Here is a 17,258-nt window from a genome sequence, read left to right as displayed (position 1 = left end):
CTAATATTCTGTTGCTGGAGCTAGGGGCCCTACTGTGATGGGTCTTGACTCTTATGACCGAGTTCTGCCTTTTCTGATTCTCCCAGGTGCTGCATCCCACCCGAGGCAGGGGGCAGGTCCCCTGCTCTGCTCCTTCACCCAGTAAGCTTCCTCCATGAGGGATTGTGTATGTCCATGCAGGATTTTGCCTTGCTTAATTTACATGAGGGTTTCCAGGAGCCATCACATATGCCCTAGGACCCGGCGGAGCTGTTTGGTAAAAAAGATGAGATGGAAGAGAGAACCTGTCAAACTCATTAGCAATTAATCCCCTCATTGAGGAGCCACAAGAAGGAGCAAGGGATGTACTTGTTACCCCTACCCTTTGGCCATCCTCCCATATACATCTTCCCCCTTGGCCCCTCCTCCCAATTCACCGTCCAGCTCCTTACGGTCACTTAAGGTGATACCCTTCCTCATAACTCTGTGAATAGTCTTGTTGACTTCAGTAGGATTTCACATGGAGTAAGATGCTACTCAATGTGAATCTGCCATGTGGCCTATGGTCAGGATTCCATTTTGTTGAGAATAAGCCCTGCCTGCATTCATTCCCGAGCAAATTTGAGTATAGGCAGCATTGTCTAGAGCATGGAGACTGGTGGTCAGGGTTCCTGGGTTCTCTTTTGGGTCTGGAAGGAAGGGTATGTGGTCAGCTAGTTAGATCAGGGGACTGAGGCTCATGAGATCAGCTTTGTTTTTCTGCCTGTGACACTGACTCACTGTATGACCTTGGGCAACTCGTACCCTCTTGGTGTCTGTTTCCCCATCTCTAAACAAGAGAATGATTCTGACTTGCCTCACAAGGGGTGTGTTGCTGAACTCATCCGTGTTTGTAAAGCACTTTGAGATCCTCAGGCGGAAGGTGTTAGAGACAGGCAGAGAATTATTGTTATTATCAGTCTGTCTTCCTTGTACTCATTCTGACACTGAATGTCACCCCACTTCATCTTATTGCTCTGGTGACATGCTGCATATTTATACCCTGGGGCTCTTCACTGTCAGTCTCTTTAGTTTTAAAATAAATTATTTTGAAAAACTGTGAGCAGTCTCAGAAGAAACAAGGAGAAGCCTGCACCCCTGACTGCAGGTGACGTCTCCTGGGATGTGGTGGCACCAGTTTGTTTGACTCAAATGGATGGAAACTCCAGAGGAAAATAAGATGCCCGCTTTCTCTTCCCTATTCGGAGAAGGGAATAAGCCAGTTGGAGCATGGGATCCCCAGAGTTGCCTGGCAAAAACAAACCACATTTCTTATTAATGAACTGACTATATTTTTGTAATCACAACACTACCCCATCCCATCTCATCCCACTGCACAGTTCCAGTGCAGTGTCCCAGCCTAATATCAGCACATTTCTGGATTTATTTCCTATGGGGCACGCACATGTTCTTGATATCAGAATTTCCAGGAAGGAATGTTATGATAAGAGACAACAGAAATTATTCCTGGGGAACTTGCCAAAATCCCTCCCTTCCCTTTCCCTCCCACCCACCGACCTTCCCTCCCCCACCCTGAGCTAGACATCTTCTCAGAGAATACACTCTGCCTTGCACACTGTGACAGCCAGAGGGAGAGGGAGCTGGAGATAGCGAGGAAGGAAGCTACACATAGGACTGGGAAATGCTGCACACTGCTTAGAGGCTGGTGGAGCAAAGAACCTACTCTTAACAGAGCACTTTTCCCTCACTGAATCCTGGGTCTCTGCAGCAGGAGCTGTATAGCTGAAGTAGGCAGAATGGGATAAGAAACGCAACTTGCAATCCAGGCCGAGATTCTCATGATGAAAACAACCAGTGGACCAGCATACAGTGGACCAAAATGCAGCAGCAAGAGAGAAATAACCTGCAAGGAAAACCAGCAGAATCAAAACCTGGACTGCAGAATATTCTGACTCTGTAATAAAATCCGTATGTGTGGGGGTTGCCGATTTATCACCAAACATCTCCTTGCAAAGACCCTGAACCTTTTTGCTGTGAGTCTCAGCTCACGCGAGGAAGTCCGACCGGCAAATATTTCTTCGTTAGTTTGACAGGAACTGGCATCCTCGGCATCAAATTCCAAGCCTGTGAATGGACAAGGCATGTCTGCAGCCAGGACCTGCGGATTCCTGAGGCTCCACGGGAAACGGACTCTGTGAGGCGAGAGGTTAAAGTGGGATCATGGGAGGGAAGCAGGTCAAATGGTGAGCAATTGTTGTCATTGTCATTTGGAACAGCAGGGTCGGGGTGTTTATTAAAATCTCCAGAGAATTCAGGCTTGTTACTGAAACTGTTTCCATAAGCCCTGATTGTGTGCAAGATCCCAAAGCATTGACAGTTCAGGGCTTTGACTAGGCAAGGATTTTAGCTAAGAAACTAAGCAAGGCTAGAAGGAATAATACAGAGTGTTTTCCTGTGACATAAATCCTGCCTCAGTTGATTTAATTTCCCAGCACTCATTTCTGCATGCTTCAATGATGGATAGTTATATATCCTTTTAAATAAGAAATCAAATTTGAATGTGTCTTTGGATATCTCTCACTCGAATAATTTTGGGAATTGATATGAAAAACTATGGGAATTTGGCCAGCTTTAACCAGTTGGCAGAATGATAAATAGGGGTGACCTTTGGCCTGTGCTGCTGCTTCAGGAGCAATCAGCGTGCATGTAAATGTGTTCCTGCCCAAATGGCCATGTTTCTGTCATGTGCAGGGAAACTGCCTGGAGATGGAGCTGTGTCTGTAAGAAAAACTAAAGGATTATATTAAAATTCTGTTGTAGATGTGGTGTGAAATATCTGATCCTCAGTTGCGTTAACCCCCAAATCTATCACAAAATGTTCACTTTGGGCAGTGGATCTAGTTCTGAAAAGAGCACATTGGGGAGAAATGTTACTTCCCTGTGCTGTGTCCTGTTCCCTGCCACATGGCCCACACATCCCATATCCTGCACCTCCCTAGAACACCCTGTGCCACCCTTTGCCTTCTGGCCTTCTAGATTGATCTTTCCCCTGTATGCCTAGGTAGCCTTTTTCACATGCACCAAAGGTTGATCTTGTTTTTTTGGGCTGCTTCCTCATGGTTTTCCTGCTTGTGGAGGGACAACCCACAAATACACCTCTCAATGATCATCTAGGCCTGATGGCTCCTCAGGGGTCTGAGGTGAACATGTGCAGAGGAAACATTAGTGACTGCACCTTGAAGGATGGCAAAGCCCATGCAATATTCCTGGGCATGTCTCTGTGTCAGTCTGTCTCTGTGACGTCTGTGTATCTGTGCTGATTTAAAGTTTAATCATTTGTCTTTAATCATCAATTATCTCCTCAGAACACAAACATCACATTCCTGGGCCCCCGGGCAATGATTTCAGTTTTAAACATCATCTGTTAGGGAACGCTGCACTGGGATTCGCTTTCTTTAAGGTAAAGCTTTGGGCACACCCAACAACCTTTAGCAAATCTGCACACTGTGGGTATGTCTCCACTGCAAAGAAAAACCTGCAGTGCCTAGTCTCAGAGCCTGGGTCAATTGATTTGGGCTTGCATGGCTCAGGGTGTGGGGCTAAAAATAGCATTGGAGCCTGGGCTCTGAAACTGGCGATGGGGAGGGGTCTTGGAGCCCAAGCTCCAGCCCGAGTGGGAAGGTCTACACTGCAATTTTTAGCCCTGCAGCCTGAACCCCGTGAGCCTGAGTCAGTTAACCTGGGCTCTGAGGGTACAGCTCCACTGTGATAAAAGACCTGTGGCACAGAGCCATGGTTGGCCCGAGTCAGCTGACTTGGGTTCACGGGGCTTGGGCTGCCAAGCTATAAAATTACAGTGTAGATATTGGGGCTTGGGCTGGAACCCTGGCTCTGGGAACCCAGGAGTGGGGAGGGTCCCAGAGCCTGGGCCCGAATGTCTAAACTGCAATTTTATAGCCCTGCAGCCCATATTCCACAAGCTTGAGTCAGCTGACTTGGGCCAGCTGCAGGTCTTTTATTGCAGTGTGGCTATACCCGAGACTGTGTGCTGTGGGTGTTTCTTTGCACGGTAGACATACACTGTCTGAGCAACAGGGTCTGAGCAAACACTGCTGCTGCTTTTTGTATCTAGCCCAAAATGGTTACTCTCTCTTCGCTTAGTGACTCACACTCATTTGTTCTTTTACTGCAGTGGAACCTGACTCAGTTGAATCATTTAAAACTAGATTAGTCAAAGGCCTGGAAAATAGACTAGGAACAGTCTCTTGGGGGTGACTCCTGGGAGTGGACTATATGGGAGCTGCTAACAGATCATTTCCTCTCTAATTTCTAAAATTCTCTGATTTTCTTAGAGAGATGTGTATGTTCCTGAGCTGGGGGACCTATATCAGAAGTGCTGGGAAGATTGGGAAGGCAAGCTATAGAAGGGCATTTTATTTCTCTAAATCTATTCTGTTACTTTCACCATGTTTTCTTTTTATTCTTTCTGGCTTTTGTGTCTGTCTTGAGGAGAATGAAACATTAACTCCTCCTTGCACTTGCAAGGATTAGTTCCTGGAGACTTTGGGGGCACATTAAATGGATCACTGAGCTTTGGATGCCTTTGCTGTTGTCCCGGTGATGGATATGGGAAGAACGTCTGAAAGAGCTTGAGAGTCTGGACCTCACAACCAGCTGAGATTGTTGTAGAAATATGTGGCTGCTTTCAAGAAGCTTTCTCATTTTAAAGCTAGATCATGCGTTGGTTTCTTTATGTTCCCGAGGGCTCCTTAGCATGGGAATTCTAGGTTGGTTCCCCATACTGTAATTGTCCCTTTAAATACAGGTGAGAAATCAAGAGAGCTGGGATACTGTGAATGACTTTTGGTAGCAGTTTGCAACTGTAGGCCAAGCCTTGCAATACATTATGTTGTAAGCAGAACTGCAGTCTGAAGGATAGTCTAGAATTAGCTCCTGACTTTGGGATCTGTGTTAATCCTGCAGTGGTTGTCTCTCCTATTTAAATCTTCTTAAGCCACAGGAAAAATGAAAAGACTAATTACTGCTGCAGCACTTCAGTCAGCTACTGGCCTGAAAAGTTACAGGCACTGTCTGGCTTGCTAATGAATTCATTGCATGTGGGCAGCGTTCAGTGTAACCAGACTTCTTGCATATTAGCTTTTTATTTTAGACAGAGATGAAGCTTCTCTTTTCTCCCTGCTATGTTTGCAGCTCACACTGGAAATAATTGTATTTCCTCTTCTCCTCTGCAGTCTCACATCACCCAGTCCCATACACAGCACAAAGAGCGAGTCCATTGCAACCCAGTCGGAGGAGAAGGCAGGCTTTGTGATCATCCGAGCTGAAGAAACAGAAACCAAAACAGGTAGAGCACAGATGATGCATTTCATCTTTCCCACTTCCAGGACTTCCCACGTGAGAGCTATGGCAGAGACTTGCTGGATGGATTCCCAGAGACCGTATGAGTGTAGAATTTTGTGAGCTGGTACATCAGTTCGTATAAAATTAAATCCCCAAGCTCACTGTTTAGTAGTGCTAAGGTTGTGCCACTGTTTGGCAAAGTCCAGGAGACTCACTAGCATGCTTCAAAAATTAAAAGCCTTACAGAACGGATGGAGTTCAGTGTCATTTATTAGTTACAGTATATGGTGGTTGCTTTGTCCTTACTTCAAGCTGTTGTGAAGAAAAATCCAATCCCACAGAAAGATTGAGTCTGTTTGAACTTGGAGGCTGGAGCTGAGCCTATTTAATGGGGTTCTGCCGTTCTGGATTTATGCTACAGCTGCACAAAATCACCTGACTAACTTGCAGTGGCACTTTGCAAGGTTGAGGATTGTTGTACGCTTATTGCCTGGTTTTACTGACACAGCATTAACTTTTTACCATGACTCTCTCCACTCCTCCCAGCGATAAACCTGATTTTTGTTTCATTTCAAGTGAGCAAAAAGAATTAGCCAAAATGACCTGCTCCTGGCTTAGTTTCTGTTTTAAATCTATTAACAGTCCACAAAGTGCAAAGGAAAGGTTTTTTATGAAGTTTCTGACATCATCTTCCTCTCATGAACGTAGTGTAGAAACAGTGCTTTCAGATCAGCCTCCTCCCCAGGCTGAATCACAGGGAGTCTCTCCAATGAAATGCTTTGTCACCCCAGCCAATAAAGCCCCCTGTTTACTACTCTTTAGTCTACAATATTTGATTGTAAAATATTTTTGAGGTTGAAATATTTGGTGGGCTGTAACGTTTCACTGGTGTTTTCAACATCAGCATGCCCATCCACATTTTGCACAGTGGAATATCTTTGTCACTTGGCTAGAGACTGTAGCTGCCTGCAGTGATCAGTCACAACTCTGGTTAATTAGCTGATGTGCCCCACTAGGATGTTTATCCCCAAGTTTTGCGTCACACCTTGGGTCCAATGTCTAAATCCCTGCAGCCTCCAGAGCTGTGGCATTAGCCAGCACAGACCATCTTGTCTTATGGAGATTACAAAAGGTTGCAGAGTTTATAAAATATTTTTATGTTCTTCTCTTTAAAAAAGATCACATTGATCTCTTGATCTAAAATCAAGGCCAGTGATGAGCAGCAGTGATGACACTGAATATAAATGCAAAAAGTCAGAAAAGCAAGGACAGGCGTTTTGGGATCAGGCTTTGATTCAAATGTTTATTAATCTGTAAAACATGGGCTAATAGCTTTCTGAAATTTGCTTTAATTCTTGCTCAGATGTTTTTGAGGATATGTAGCAGGAGACTAGTGCCTAGGTACCACAGCAGTGAAAGGTATGAGTAGATAGATCAGGCAGGAATAATGAACTGACTCATTACAAATGTCTCTGTTGCTGTTCACACAGCAAATTACTATGGACCCAATTGTGCCAACCTTCTGCTGAATAGGAACTGGCTCCCCAAGTAGCCCCATTAATTTCATGGAGTAAATTGCTATTCAGCATGAGTAAGCTTGACAGAACCAGGCCTTGAATAAATTGGTAAACAGGGTTCTGCCTGGAAAACCTTGGCTTATTCAGGAATGGGACACAGAGGCTCATAGTGAACGTGCCTTGCGTGCATTTCACTCCCCAAGCACAGCAACTGGAGCAAGACATTCATTCAGTTAAAAGTGGCACGCTCTCCCTCCCAGCACCTATAATGCTTCAGTATGTGGAGCAAAACCTGGCAGGGCTTCAAGAATTCTGGCTTTGCCCACCAGGGTTTTCACCCATGGCTTAGCAACCAGTTGTGGAGTATCTTAATAGCAAGAAATACTGAAACAATGGAAAATCTTGATCACAAGTGTTTAGGGCCTGATCTAAAGTTCATTAAAGTCAGTGTGGTCTTTGCATTGACTTTAGTGGGCTTTAGATCCATCCATTAGTGCTTATTGGAGTAGCCAGGGAGGAGGTGCCTCCTGCAACACTGAGAGATCCCCTCCTTCCCACTCCCCTTCATCCTTTCCTTCAGCTCCAACAGTGAGATATAAACACCCTCACACTGCACCCATCTCTCCAACTTGCCTAGAACTCTCTAACGCCAGGAGACCTTGTACATCAGTGCTAATGAAGATGAAGGATTCAGGTCACCTTTTGCTCACAGGTATGCACACACAGGGAAGGTAATGTTTCTTTTGCAGGGTGAATGAGGCATAAATCCCCAAGTTGGGGGAAGAGGCTTCACCCCAGCTGTTACCTTGACATCAGCTGGAAGACATTCCAGTTCCTGCCACTGAGAACCAAGTGCAGAGCGCTGGAGACCTCTGTATGCTGGGCCTCGCTTTTCAGAGCTTCTCTGTTGTTGTTCATCTGTATTTCATGTCGCTTTTTCCTCTTGCAGAAGAGACAGACTCCCCATTTCTCCCAGAGTGGCAGGCCGGAAGCCCTGGGACATACCTAGAGACCTCCTGGGAGGAGCAGCTGCTGGAACAACAAGACCATTTAGAAAAGGAAATGGAGGAAGCAAAGAAGATGATTTCAGGCCTGCAGGTATTCGCTTTGCTTTTCATCCAGCATTTCTCTTATCTTCCCATCATACTCCTGTTTCCCATTGAGCTCCAGCTGAGAGCCCCAGCACTAGTGTGGGTTTTCCTTCTCTTATCTTCACGGGCTTGTGCTTTGTTGCTGTCCATCTTTCCCTCTTTGCAGGGCTTTTGAATGAGGTGATAGGAAGCAAAGAATGGCCTTTCCAAGCTCCCAGACGTAGTTCAGAGAGAGATTTTTAGATAGTGTCAATCAATTTGGACAATTTTTTTTTTATTCGAGACTCTCAAAAAACATATTTTTTACCTGGTTTCCCAGGCTGTCTTTTCTGTGGGGAAGATGCGACGAGAGGCTGGTGTGAGGAGTGGAAGAGGCTGAGGCAGGGCATGGAAGTGTGTGTGATGCTGGTGCAAGGATGCAGGTTTTATTCATTTCCAGTGCATGCCCTTATAGGGGCTGACTGTGCATATAGTAATGAAGAGACTTAAGTCTAGTGAGCGCCATCATTGGTTACAGTAATGGTGACTGGGACAGACTGGGAAAGCGCAGAGGGAACGTTGTGAGCACCCAGAAAGGGATCTCCTTCAGGGGGTGCTGAAAAGTCTGGGTTTAGTAAATGATCATCTCCCCGGTCAATGTCTTTTGGTTACAGTCCAATATTTCGTTGGATTCATTCGGTGGGTGCCCTATACCCTGATTACACGGTAACACTTGAACATGCTGTCACCAGGAAAAACATGTATGTTACTACCCAAAGTAGCAAGATGCAACAGCTTTTTCCCATGTGCTGGGACTCCCATTCCTTGCCAAGACGCTTGGCAGCCCATGGTTTTTGTTAGCAGCCAAGGCGAATAAAACAGGCTTTGTGTGATTTGTGATTGGAAGTAATGCAGAGAGACAAGGAATGCAGGAAAATCAGTAGAGATTCATAGAACTGATCAAGAGACATAAAGAGTCAGATCTGTCTCCTTTTAGTAAGACTGGTTGGGCTGTAAACTTTGGCACTTTCCCTAATGATCATTTGAATCAATTTTCTGTATCGGACCTTGTTCTAGCTGCCCTGCTCCAGTCCTTCCCTGACCAAATGACCCTTGCCTCTGTGCTTTTGTGCGACTCTGCTCAGCCAGCAGACTCCCTGCTCCATATGGCAAAGACCCTGAACTCTCCCAGGAATACCCTTTTCTGTTTGTGCTGGGAACCGCACTTATTTTGAATTGTAAATATTTATGTACAAGTAAACAAAGCCCGCATTGTGCGAGCAGCACACAGGCGTGCTCCCAGCTGACAATGGGCAAGGGACACAAAAGATTCCAAAAGAAAATAGATGGTTGGTGCAATCCGCTTGCATAATGCACCCTCTGGGAGCAGAGGAAGGCAGCACTGGGGAGACTGGCATTGCCCCCCCAACACACATCGGGAGCAATGGAAGGCAGCTGGCATGCTGCCCCCCTCACTCTTCAGAAGCAGGAGGAGGCAGCTGACACAGCTGTCTAAGAAATTGGATTTGATTCATTGATTTTCCCTTTTTGCTCAATATTTAAAAGCCTCTGGACCACAAGGGTTTGATTGAAATTCTGAGGCCCTGTGCAGCTTTTGGTGTTCCTGTGTGACTCCTGCCTAGATGTCCTGCTGGGCAAAATTTGGCACTGTACTCAGAGAAGCGTTTCTCCAGGAGGACTTGCATTAAATGAATACAAATGGCTGGCTGTTTGGCATTCAGCAAGGTTTGCATCTCTCCGGTGAGAAAATCGGACTCGACCCTTCAGCCTTGGCATTTCTGGGTCCAAGATGGAACATCCCTGCAAATGAGATTTTTAATTGGCAGCAATGAGATTGGAGTTGAACTCAAATAGAAAACTATCTGAAAGGAAGGTATGCCACTGTCCTAGCACCCTCTGTGCTAACTCTCATCAGCCTCCCAGTTCTGCCCTGTATTGTTGGCCTATCTACCTCTATGCTACTCTCCAGCATAAAGTAATTGGCTCTTGAAACCTAGAAGCAGAAAAGACAACAAGTAGATGTCCGGCTGATGTAAATCAAGGTAGTGAGCTATGCTTATTTACATCTGCTGACTATCTGGCCATATTAGGTCCCCCCAACAGCACTTCCTGTACCCACAAGCCAATGGAGAATTGTTCCCTCTTCTTCAGGGCTCTGTCCAGTTTAGTTTAAAGCACACACACAGGTTCACTTTGGGTGTGCTGAAAGGGTTAATCTTGTGCTGCTCCTGAATTCCTCCCTGTCTTCTCCACACTCAGTGGAATCGCTTAAAATGCTTCAGATTTTCCTTCTGTCTCTGTGGCGGAGGGTCTCCTCTCACTTTACAACTTGGGCTGCAGTTCTGCAGACCCCTCTCCATCTCGCCCTGAGTGGTGCAGAATTGTAGTCTGCTCCTAAATATCCTGCTTCTGAGTCCCAGCAATAAATGTGTGGCCCACGTCAGTCTACACTAGGACAGTGACTTGTTGCTGGCAGTGGTCCCTCAAGTCTCTGTAGTGCTTTCTGAAAGAGTATTGAAAACAGAGCTGTCACAGTTACCTTCACATTTAAAGTGCTTTCAGTACCAGCTCAAGGGGGATCTGCTGCTGAATGCCATTGTCAGCCATGGTTCCCTCTCTGTGAACAGAGACTACTTAGCAGGTCTTAAGAGTGGGAAATGTTCCTAACAAAAACATCCACGCTTTGCTGTATTTGTTCAATCCAGATGTCCGCTCCTTCCAATATCTTTGAAATCAGAATGTCCATTGACTGAAAGACTAGCTTGTTTTTTAAATTAAATTTTATTGGTGCCTTGGACATGTTCCAAACTAGTCTGAAAAAATCCCTCTTGCTGCAAATCTCTGCCTAACTTTCAGCTTCTTTCCTTCAGTTTTTGTATATGCTGTCTGTCTGTAAAGGGTAATTTTATGCAGCTCAGATTAAAACCCAGTGCAAACATTGCTCATAAAAAGGGCTGAGTTGATACCTTAGTTTGATGCAGAATTCCCCTTCACCTTGATGGGAGTTGCGTACGCCTGTCACCAACAGACTTCTCTGCTGAGGAGCCTTTCTTGGGGACATTCTGATGTCTTATGTTTGTGTCAAAACAAGCCCCCTTTTCTGTGCAGTAAGATGTCAGCAGAAATGCTAGAGAAAATTGTTTAGAGGCTGATTGGGTCTAGATTGCTGTGAAATGCTGCTGGCTAAAGCTGTGGAGATGGGATTGAGTTTCTCCTTATGGCTTTCCAAGAAATCACCTGATTGGGGATTCTTTTTGCCTTTGCTGTTGCCCAGGCGTTGCTGCTCAATGGGTCATTACCTGAGGACGAGCAGGAGGGATCATTTGTCCTTTGTGAACATGGAGCCTGTCCAGAAGAGCAGCTGGTGAGCATGTTCTTTTCCCTTAAAATCTAGTTTCAGTCAACTTTGTGCACTGTTCAGACAGAGGATGGGTAATAACTGCAGTGCATTTGCATTCAGGTCATAATCCGAAGTCGTCTGGACCAGAGCATGGACGAAAATCAGGACCTAAAGGTTAGAAGAGGACAGATAAAGACAAAGAATGGTTATCGGGATTGGGATCTTGGGGGCTCCTTTCTATGTGCACTATATAGCTCTCTAATTTAAGCAGAGGGAGGGAATGTTGTTGCACATGGATGACTGAGAGTCAGCAGCTCTGCTGCTGTCATGCGATGTGAACTTGGTTAAGTCACTGCACTTCTTTATGCCTCAATTTTTAAAATGGATTAATAATTGCCTCCCAAATGGGCCGTGAGAATGAGTGAACTGAATTTGGAAAGATTCTCACATGGGAGGTGCTTTATGAGTGGTGGTGTTATTACGCATGCATGAGTAGTTTCATGATCATCTGTGTTGTAAGCTATGGTAGGGTAGAATCTGGGGAAATGCCCCCTTTTCATCCAGTTTGCCTCTAAATAATGCTGTCAATGCTGCTCTCCTTTAAAACAAAACACCAACCAATTATTTGAATTAAGTCCAGCCCTGAATAGACTTCTCTGCACATTCTTGAAGCTGGAGCCTTTCTCGAGAGATGCATATTGTGCTGCATTTAGAAACCTTTATCCAGGACAATTGTTAAATTTCTAGCCATGTCTGGGTGTAAACAAGCTTTCATGTGGAAGATAAAAGCAGCTTAGAAAAACCCTCCTGTCAAGCCTGTCTCTCTCGTGCTCTGTGCTGAAGTTGGCAGAAGCCCAGCACTAATGCTGGAAGTAGAGTGCTCTGCATTGCTCCAAAGGGTAGATTTGGTGGATTCGCAATCTTTACCTCTGCAATTTAATATAAAGAGTTTAGGAGAGCTACAGCTGCTCAGAAGGTGTTTCATGGAGAAAGAGTGATTTCTGTCGCTGAGTTTGTAAACTCTGGTCTGACATATTTTTTGGTCTGTTAGAAGAGATGGGGTTTGTTTTATTTCAGAGGGTCTCCAGAGACCAGGTGTTGGGAGGGTTGGAGATATTTCTGGGATGACATGAAACGACCATTTAAACAAATTGTGTTGGATTTACAGAAGGAGTTACTGAAATACAAACAAGAAGCGCGAAACTTACAAGGAATAAAGGTGAGAAGAGAGAGAATTAATTAAATAGTTAACAGTAACCCTTGGGAACCTATCAGAGCGGTCAGTGGCGACATGATACCTCTCAGTTTACCCCAAGGAATGGAGTAGGGCCTGTTAGAGCAGGGAATTGGCAGTCAGGGCTCACAGCTTTATAGATTCCAATGCCAGAAGGGACCACCGGTAAGTGGAGACAAGCCCTAAATGTGTCTAACTTCAGCTTCCATCCATTGGATTGTGTTAAACCTTTCTCTGCTAGATTAAAGATCACATTGTTAAATATCTGTTCCCCATGTAGATATTTATAGATTGTAATCAGATCACCCCTTAACCTTCTCTTTGTTAAGCTAAATAGATTGAGCTCCTTCAGTCTATCACTATATGGTATGTTTTCTAATCCTCAATTGTTTTTGTGGCTCTTTTCCTGGGTTCTGTTCCTGGCACTGGGAAGTGAATATGGTCAGAGCAGGGAACTGGGAATTAGGACATCTGGGTTCTATTCCTGACTCTTTTACTGTCTTTGTGACCTTAGCCAAATCACATTGCTTCTTTGGGCCTTAGTTTCCCAAAGGGATGGGTGGAACAGGGTTTGAGTATGGTGGTTCTCATGGCTTGTTAACCCTGTTATCCTGGGAATAAACACTTTAGTGTGGTGGATTGGTTTATTCCTAGCAGCAGAGAGGGAACCATGGCATGTGCAGATGCCCTCCTTAGCTGGGGCAGTTGTTGGCTGTGTGTGTTCTTGTTTGCCCAGCGCCTCCCTCTGGAGTACAGGCCTTTAACAATCTGCTCCTCAGTTTGAGATAGTTTTAGAGCTGTCTGTCACACTGTGTTGTGGAGGAAGCACACTGCTGTCCAAGGTGGAGCTGTTTCCTTCACAGTAATATGAATGGAAAAGTGCAAGGGTGAGCCCTGATTCAGGCATGGATCCTGGCTCCCCGGAGACACATTCAGAGGATGTTTCTCCCCATGGGTGGTGCAGGCAATAGATGGGGGTCACTGGCTCTGTGCCACCAAAAGGAGCCTCCAAACACACAGCTGCTTCTCCCCATTGGGGAAGGTTGGCCACCCCATGCCTGAGGAGGAAGTTCAAACAGAAGCACAGAAATTCCTCAGTGATTTTGACAGCTAGCTAAAGGCAGAAAATTCAGCAGCAGGGAGCATCCCGGTGTAAGGCCTGAGAGCTTGTTCAGGCAGATGCCTTCATATCTCCTGCTGTGAGTGCGGGGCTCACCCTTGTCCATGGGCCACAGTCTGGCACTCTGCATGTCCCTCTCTTTCCCCTGGGCCTGTTGTAATTTTCACTGTGTTATCTATCAAATTTAGACCATCAGCTCCTCATGGCAGGGCACCTGCCTACTCCATGCACACCAGTGGCACTGTGCTAACAGTAATATGTGTATTTTCCCAGGATGCATTGCAGCAGAGGTTGGCTCAGCAGGACGCTTCAGTTCTTCAGCTAAAGCAGGAGCTGCTGAGAGCAAATATGGACAAGGAGGAATTGCACAACCAGAATGTGAGTCATTTGTGCTGCTAACTCAGACAATGTCGCAGGTATTGGGGAGGATGGCTGGGGATTGCAGGGTCTGAGACTACAGGGTAGAGAGCCCAGCGGTCACAGTGTGGGGCTGGGGGGCCCCGTGTAGGTCCATGAGCTGTGGGATAGCGGTGATCACTGAGCTATGCAGAGGAACCAATGCAGTGCAAGCCCAGTGGCCTATATTCAGACTCACTGGAATCTCCTGCTCCACCCCCCACTTATGGGGGTCCCTCTTCTTCTCCCCCATCCTCCAAAGGCCCTCCTCATTGGTTGAAACTGAGGAAAGCTTTGCTTTATGTTTTCATTATAACTGGGCTAAAACTGCAGTGTGCCCATCATCTCTGTTCCATGTGTTAAAGGCAAGTGACGTTCGGCAGACAGAGCATTTGTGTGTAGAATCAGCATTGAGGAGGCAGCAGCGGTGAAGGATGGGACAGGTTACTGCACCGAATCTGTGCATGTAACTTCATTGCTGCTAACCTCAGGCTCTGTTACTCTGTGCACATACGCCCCACGACAGCCTTTATCACACAAGGGTGAGGAGAGGGCTGTGTCGATGGATGCACTGGATCTCCTGAGATACAAACCTCCCTTTTGTTTCTGCAGGTTGATCTGCAGAGGAAGGTTGAAGAGAGGAACAGACTTCTGGGAGAATACAAAGTAAGAGACTCTCCCAGCCCAGCCACGTGGAGATTGGGAGAGCCCTGGAAACATTCTTCCTGTAGGGCTCTTGCCCTCTCTGTGCTTCGTGCTCTGTCACTGTGAATAAATAGCAATAACAAGAGATCTCTGTGACGTCCTTTGGAATATGGCTGCTCAGGTTAAGAAGGACTATGCCATAGCCCAGAGTGTTTTTCACAGTGGTCATCGGGTTACCTTGGCATCAGGTGTGTCCACTTGAGTGCACCACGCTCACCCACAAACCTACTGCCCATCGCATCTGTGTCATTACATTATCCCCAGGGCCCTACATGAATCCTGGGCCTATAGATCAGCTGTGCTGCTGGCCTCAGTGCTGAGCCTGTGGCATGTCTGTAGCCCAGGGCAGCGTGGGCCTGACTGACTCTTTCAAACAAGGCCTTAAAGTACAGTTAGAACATGGCGTTTAAGGCAGATAGGCTGTGCCAGCTTTAACCCTTCCCTGCTCCTGAGGAAGGTGAAGGTGAGCCTTCATCACCTGCTCATACACTGATGCCCCCAATCCCTCTGGGTTGCAGAAGGAGCTGGGCCAGAAGGATCGGCACGTACAGCAGCACCAGGCCAAGCTAGACGAAATGCTCCGTCAGCTCTCCGAGGCCAGCTACCAGCAGGTACCGAGCCCGCCAGCATGCCCTGCTCTTGAGAAGCTGGTGCCAGCCTGGTCAGCTCAGTTCATACTGACTTGTCTGTTCCCTTTGCAGGCAGATTTGGAGCGGGAGCTGGAGCACAAGGAGGCCCTGCTGGCTCAGTGCATGAAGAGAGAGACAGAAGAGGTGAGTGGGGCATTAGTACTTGGAACACATCAGGCTCTTGGAATGCAGTTCTCTGCCTGACATTATGTAATGTGCAGCTAGAGTCCAGTCCCAAGCTCCCCTGGGCTCCCCCTCTATCCCAGAGAGGCCAGGCTCCATGGAACATCACAGCTGGAACTTCTGGGAGGGACTGCTCTCTGCTGCAGGTCAGCTGGGAAAATTCAGACCTATTCAACTTCCCCCATCAACCTGACAAGGGGTGAAGTTGAGTGATCTGAGCACAGGATGGGGAAACAGGAATTCCTGGGTTCTAATTCCAGCCCTGACACTGACTCCCTCCGTCACTGCCCATCTCTGCCTCAGTTTCCCCATCTGCAAAATGCGACTCCTTACACTTGCCTAGATTCCAGGGCTGTGTGGGTTCTTTAGTGAACGTATGTACCTTGCAGAATGCCGCTGGCAATGGGGCTGTATTGTTGGTGCAGTTGCTTTCCCTGCCCTCTCACAAATCTGAAGTTGGCACCTTGGAATCTTCTTCCGGGGAATTCAGAAACTTGCTGTACCCTCTGTTAAAGCGTCTTCTCCTTGCAACAGGTGATGGGCTACAGCAATCACAGCACTCAGAGCAATGGCTTCCTCCAGACAGCAGGAAAAGGAGCTGCTCCCACAGCCCACAGAGTGGTAAGTACCCTGCTCCTTAGCCAGAGCCAGCTCAGGACTCCAGTCAGGATCTGGAATGGGTTACCTAGGGAGGTGGTGGAATCTCCTTCCTTAGCGATTTTTAAGGTCAGGCTTGACAAAGCCCTGGCTGGGATGATTTAGTTGGGGATTGGTCCTGCTTGGAGCAGGGGGTGGGACTAGATACCTCCTGAGGTCCCTTCCAACCCTGACATTCTATGATTCTATGATCCTTCCCTCTGCAGCTGCCAGCCCGTAAGGGAAAGTGCAGGCCCCTGAGGGTCCCTTGGGCCTGGGAGAAGTGCAGCACCAGGAGGGAGGGAGGTTACACCGAGGCTCTGAATCCCTGCATTGGCTGACTTCTCCTGGTCTCTTGGGCAGACGAACGACCTGCAGTTGGTGCGTGATGCCCTCCGCAGCTTGCGGAACAGTTTCAGCGGCCACGACCCGCAGCACCACACCATCGACAGCCTGGAACAAGGCATCTCCAGCCTGATGGAGAGATTGCACCGCATGGAGACACAGAAGAGGCAAGAGAGAAGGGTAAACATTCCCCACTGGGCTTGCTTCATACCTCCACCTCCTCTTACTGACCAGAGCTAGCAACCAGGGAGTGCTCCATCCCTTCACATCTCTCCCTGCAGTGTGCTGATCATGTGCTCACTCTGCTCACTGAATCCTAAAGAAGCCTAGATTGTGGCAGATGGAGGGCCCCTGAGGACCCCAGCCAGCCCTGGGGGAACCCCTGGGGTGTAGCAGATGGTGTTTCATTACTGTACCTCACATCTCTGCTCTCACTGCCTCTCACTGGAGGCCTAATGCTAAGATGTGCTTCTTATATCATTGAGAAGCAGTCATCTAGTCCAGTGGTTCTCAACCAGGGGTACGCATACCGCTGGGGGTACCCAGAGGTCTTCCAGGGGGTGCATCAACTAATCTAGATATTTGCCTAGCTTTACAACAAGCTACAGAAAAAGCACTAGCAAAGTCAGTACAACCTAAAATTTCATACAGACAATGACTTGTTTATACTGCTCTATATACTATACACTGAAATGTAAGTACAATATTTGTATTCCAATTGA

The 17,258-nt window shown here is 46.9% G+C and overlaps 1 protein-coding gene across 8 annotated transcripts in view; it reads left to right on the top strand.

Annotated features, from left to right (window-relative positions):
- The window catches only part of DIXDC1 (DIX domain containing 1), a 67,797-nt gene that overhangs the window by 41,010 nt on the left and 9,529 nt on the right, over nucleotides 1-17,258 (top strand). For 7 of the 8 annotated variants that reach the window (XM_044996903.1, XM_044996904.1, XM_044996907.1 and 4 more), the window contains 11 exons: nucleotides 5,232-5,344; nucleotides 7,807-7,955; nucleotides 11,223-11,312; nucleotides 11,409-11,462; nucleotides 12,457-12,507; nucleotides 13,916-14,020; nucleotides 14,651-14,704; nucleotides 15,262-15,354; nucleotides 15,445-15,516; nucleotides 16,090-16,176; nucleotides 16,555-16,716. In XM_044996903.1, coding sequence (XP_044852838.1) covers nucleotides 5,232-5,344; nucleotides 7,807-7,955; nucleotides 11,223-11,312; nucleotides 11,409-11,462; nucleotides 12,457-12,507; nucleotides 13,916-14,020; nucleotides 14,651-14,704; nucleotides 15,262-15,354; nucleotides 15,445-15,516; nucleotides 16,090-16,176; nucleotides 16,555-16,716 — 1,030 coding nt within the window. Of the gene's footprint in view, nucleotides 1-1,608; nucleotides 2,223-5,231; nucleotides 5,345-7,806; nucleotides 7,956-11,222; nucleotides 11,313-11,408; nucleotides 11,463-12,456; nucleotides 12,508-13,915; nucleotides 14,021-14,650; nucleotides 14,705-15,261; nucleotides 15,355-15,444; nucleotides 15,517-16,089; nucleotides 16,177-16,554; nucleotides 16,717-17,258 lie in introns of those variants that run through there. The other variant, XM_044996909.1, reaches the window with a different exon arrangement.

Source organism: Mauremys mutica, chromosome 22 (assembly GCF_020497125.1).
Source record: "Mauremys mutica isolate MM-2020 ecotype Southern chromosome 22, ASM2049712v1, whole genome shotgun sequence".
Taxonomy (NCBI): domain Eukaryota; kingdom Metazoa; phylum Chordata; order Testudines; family Geoemydidae; genus Mauremys; species Mauremys mutica.
The sequence above is the reverse complement of the archived record's forward strand: the minus strand, read 5'-3'. Positions and strand labels throughout refer to the sequence as shown.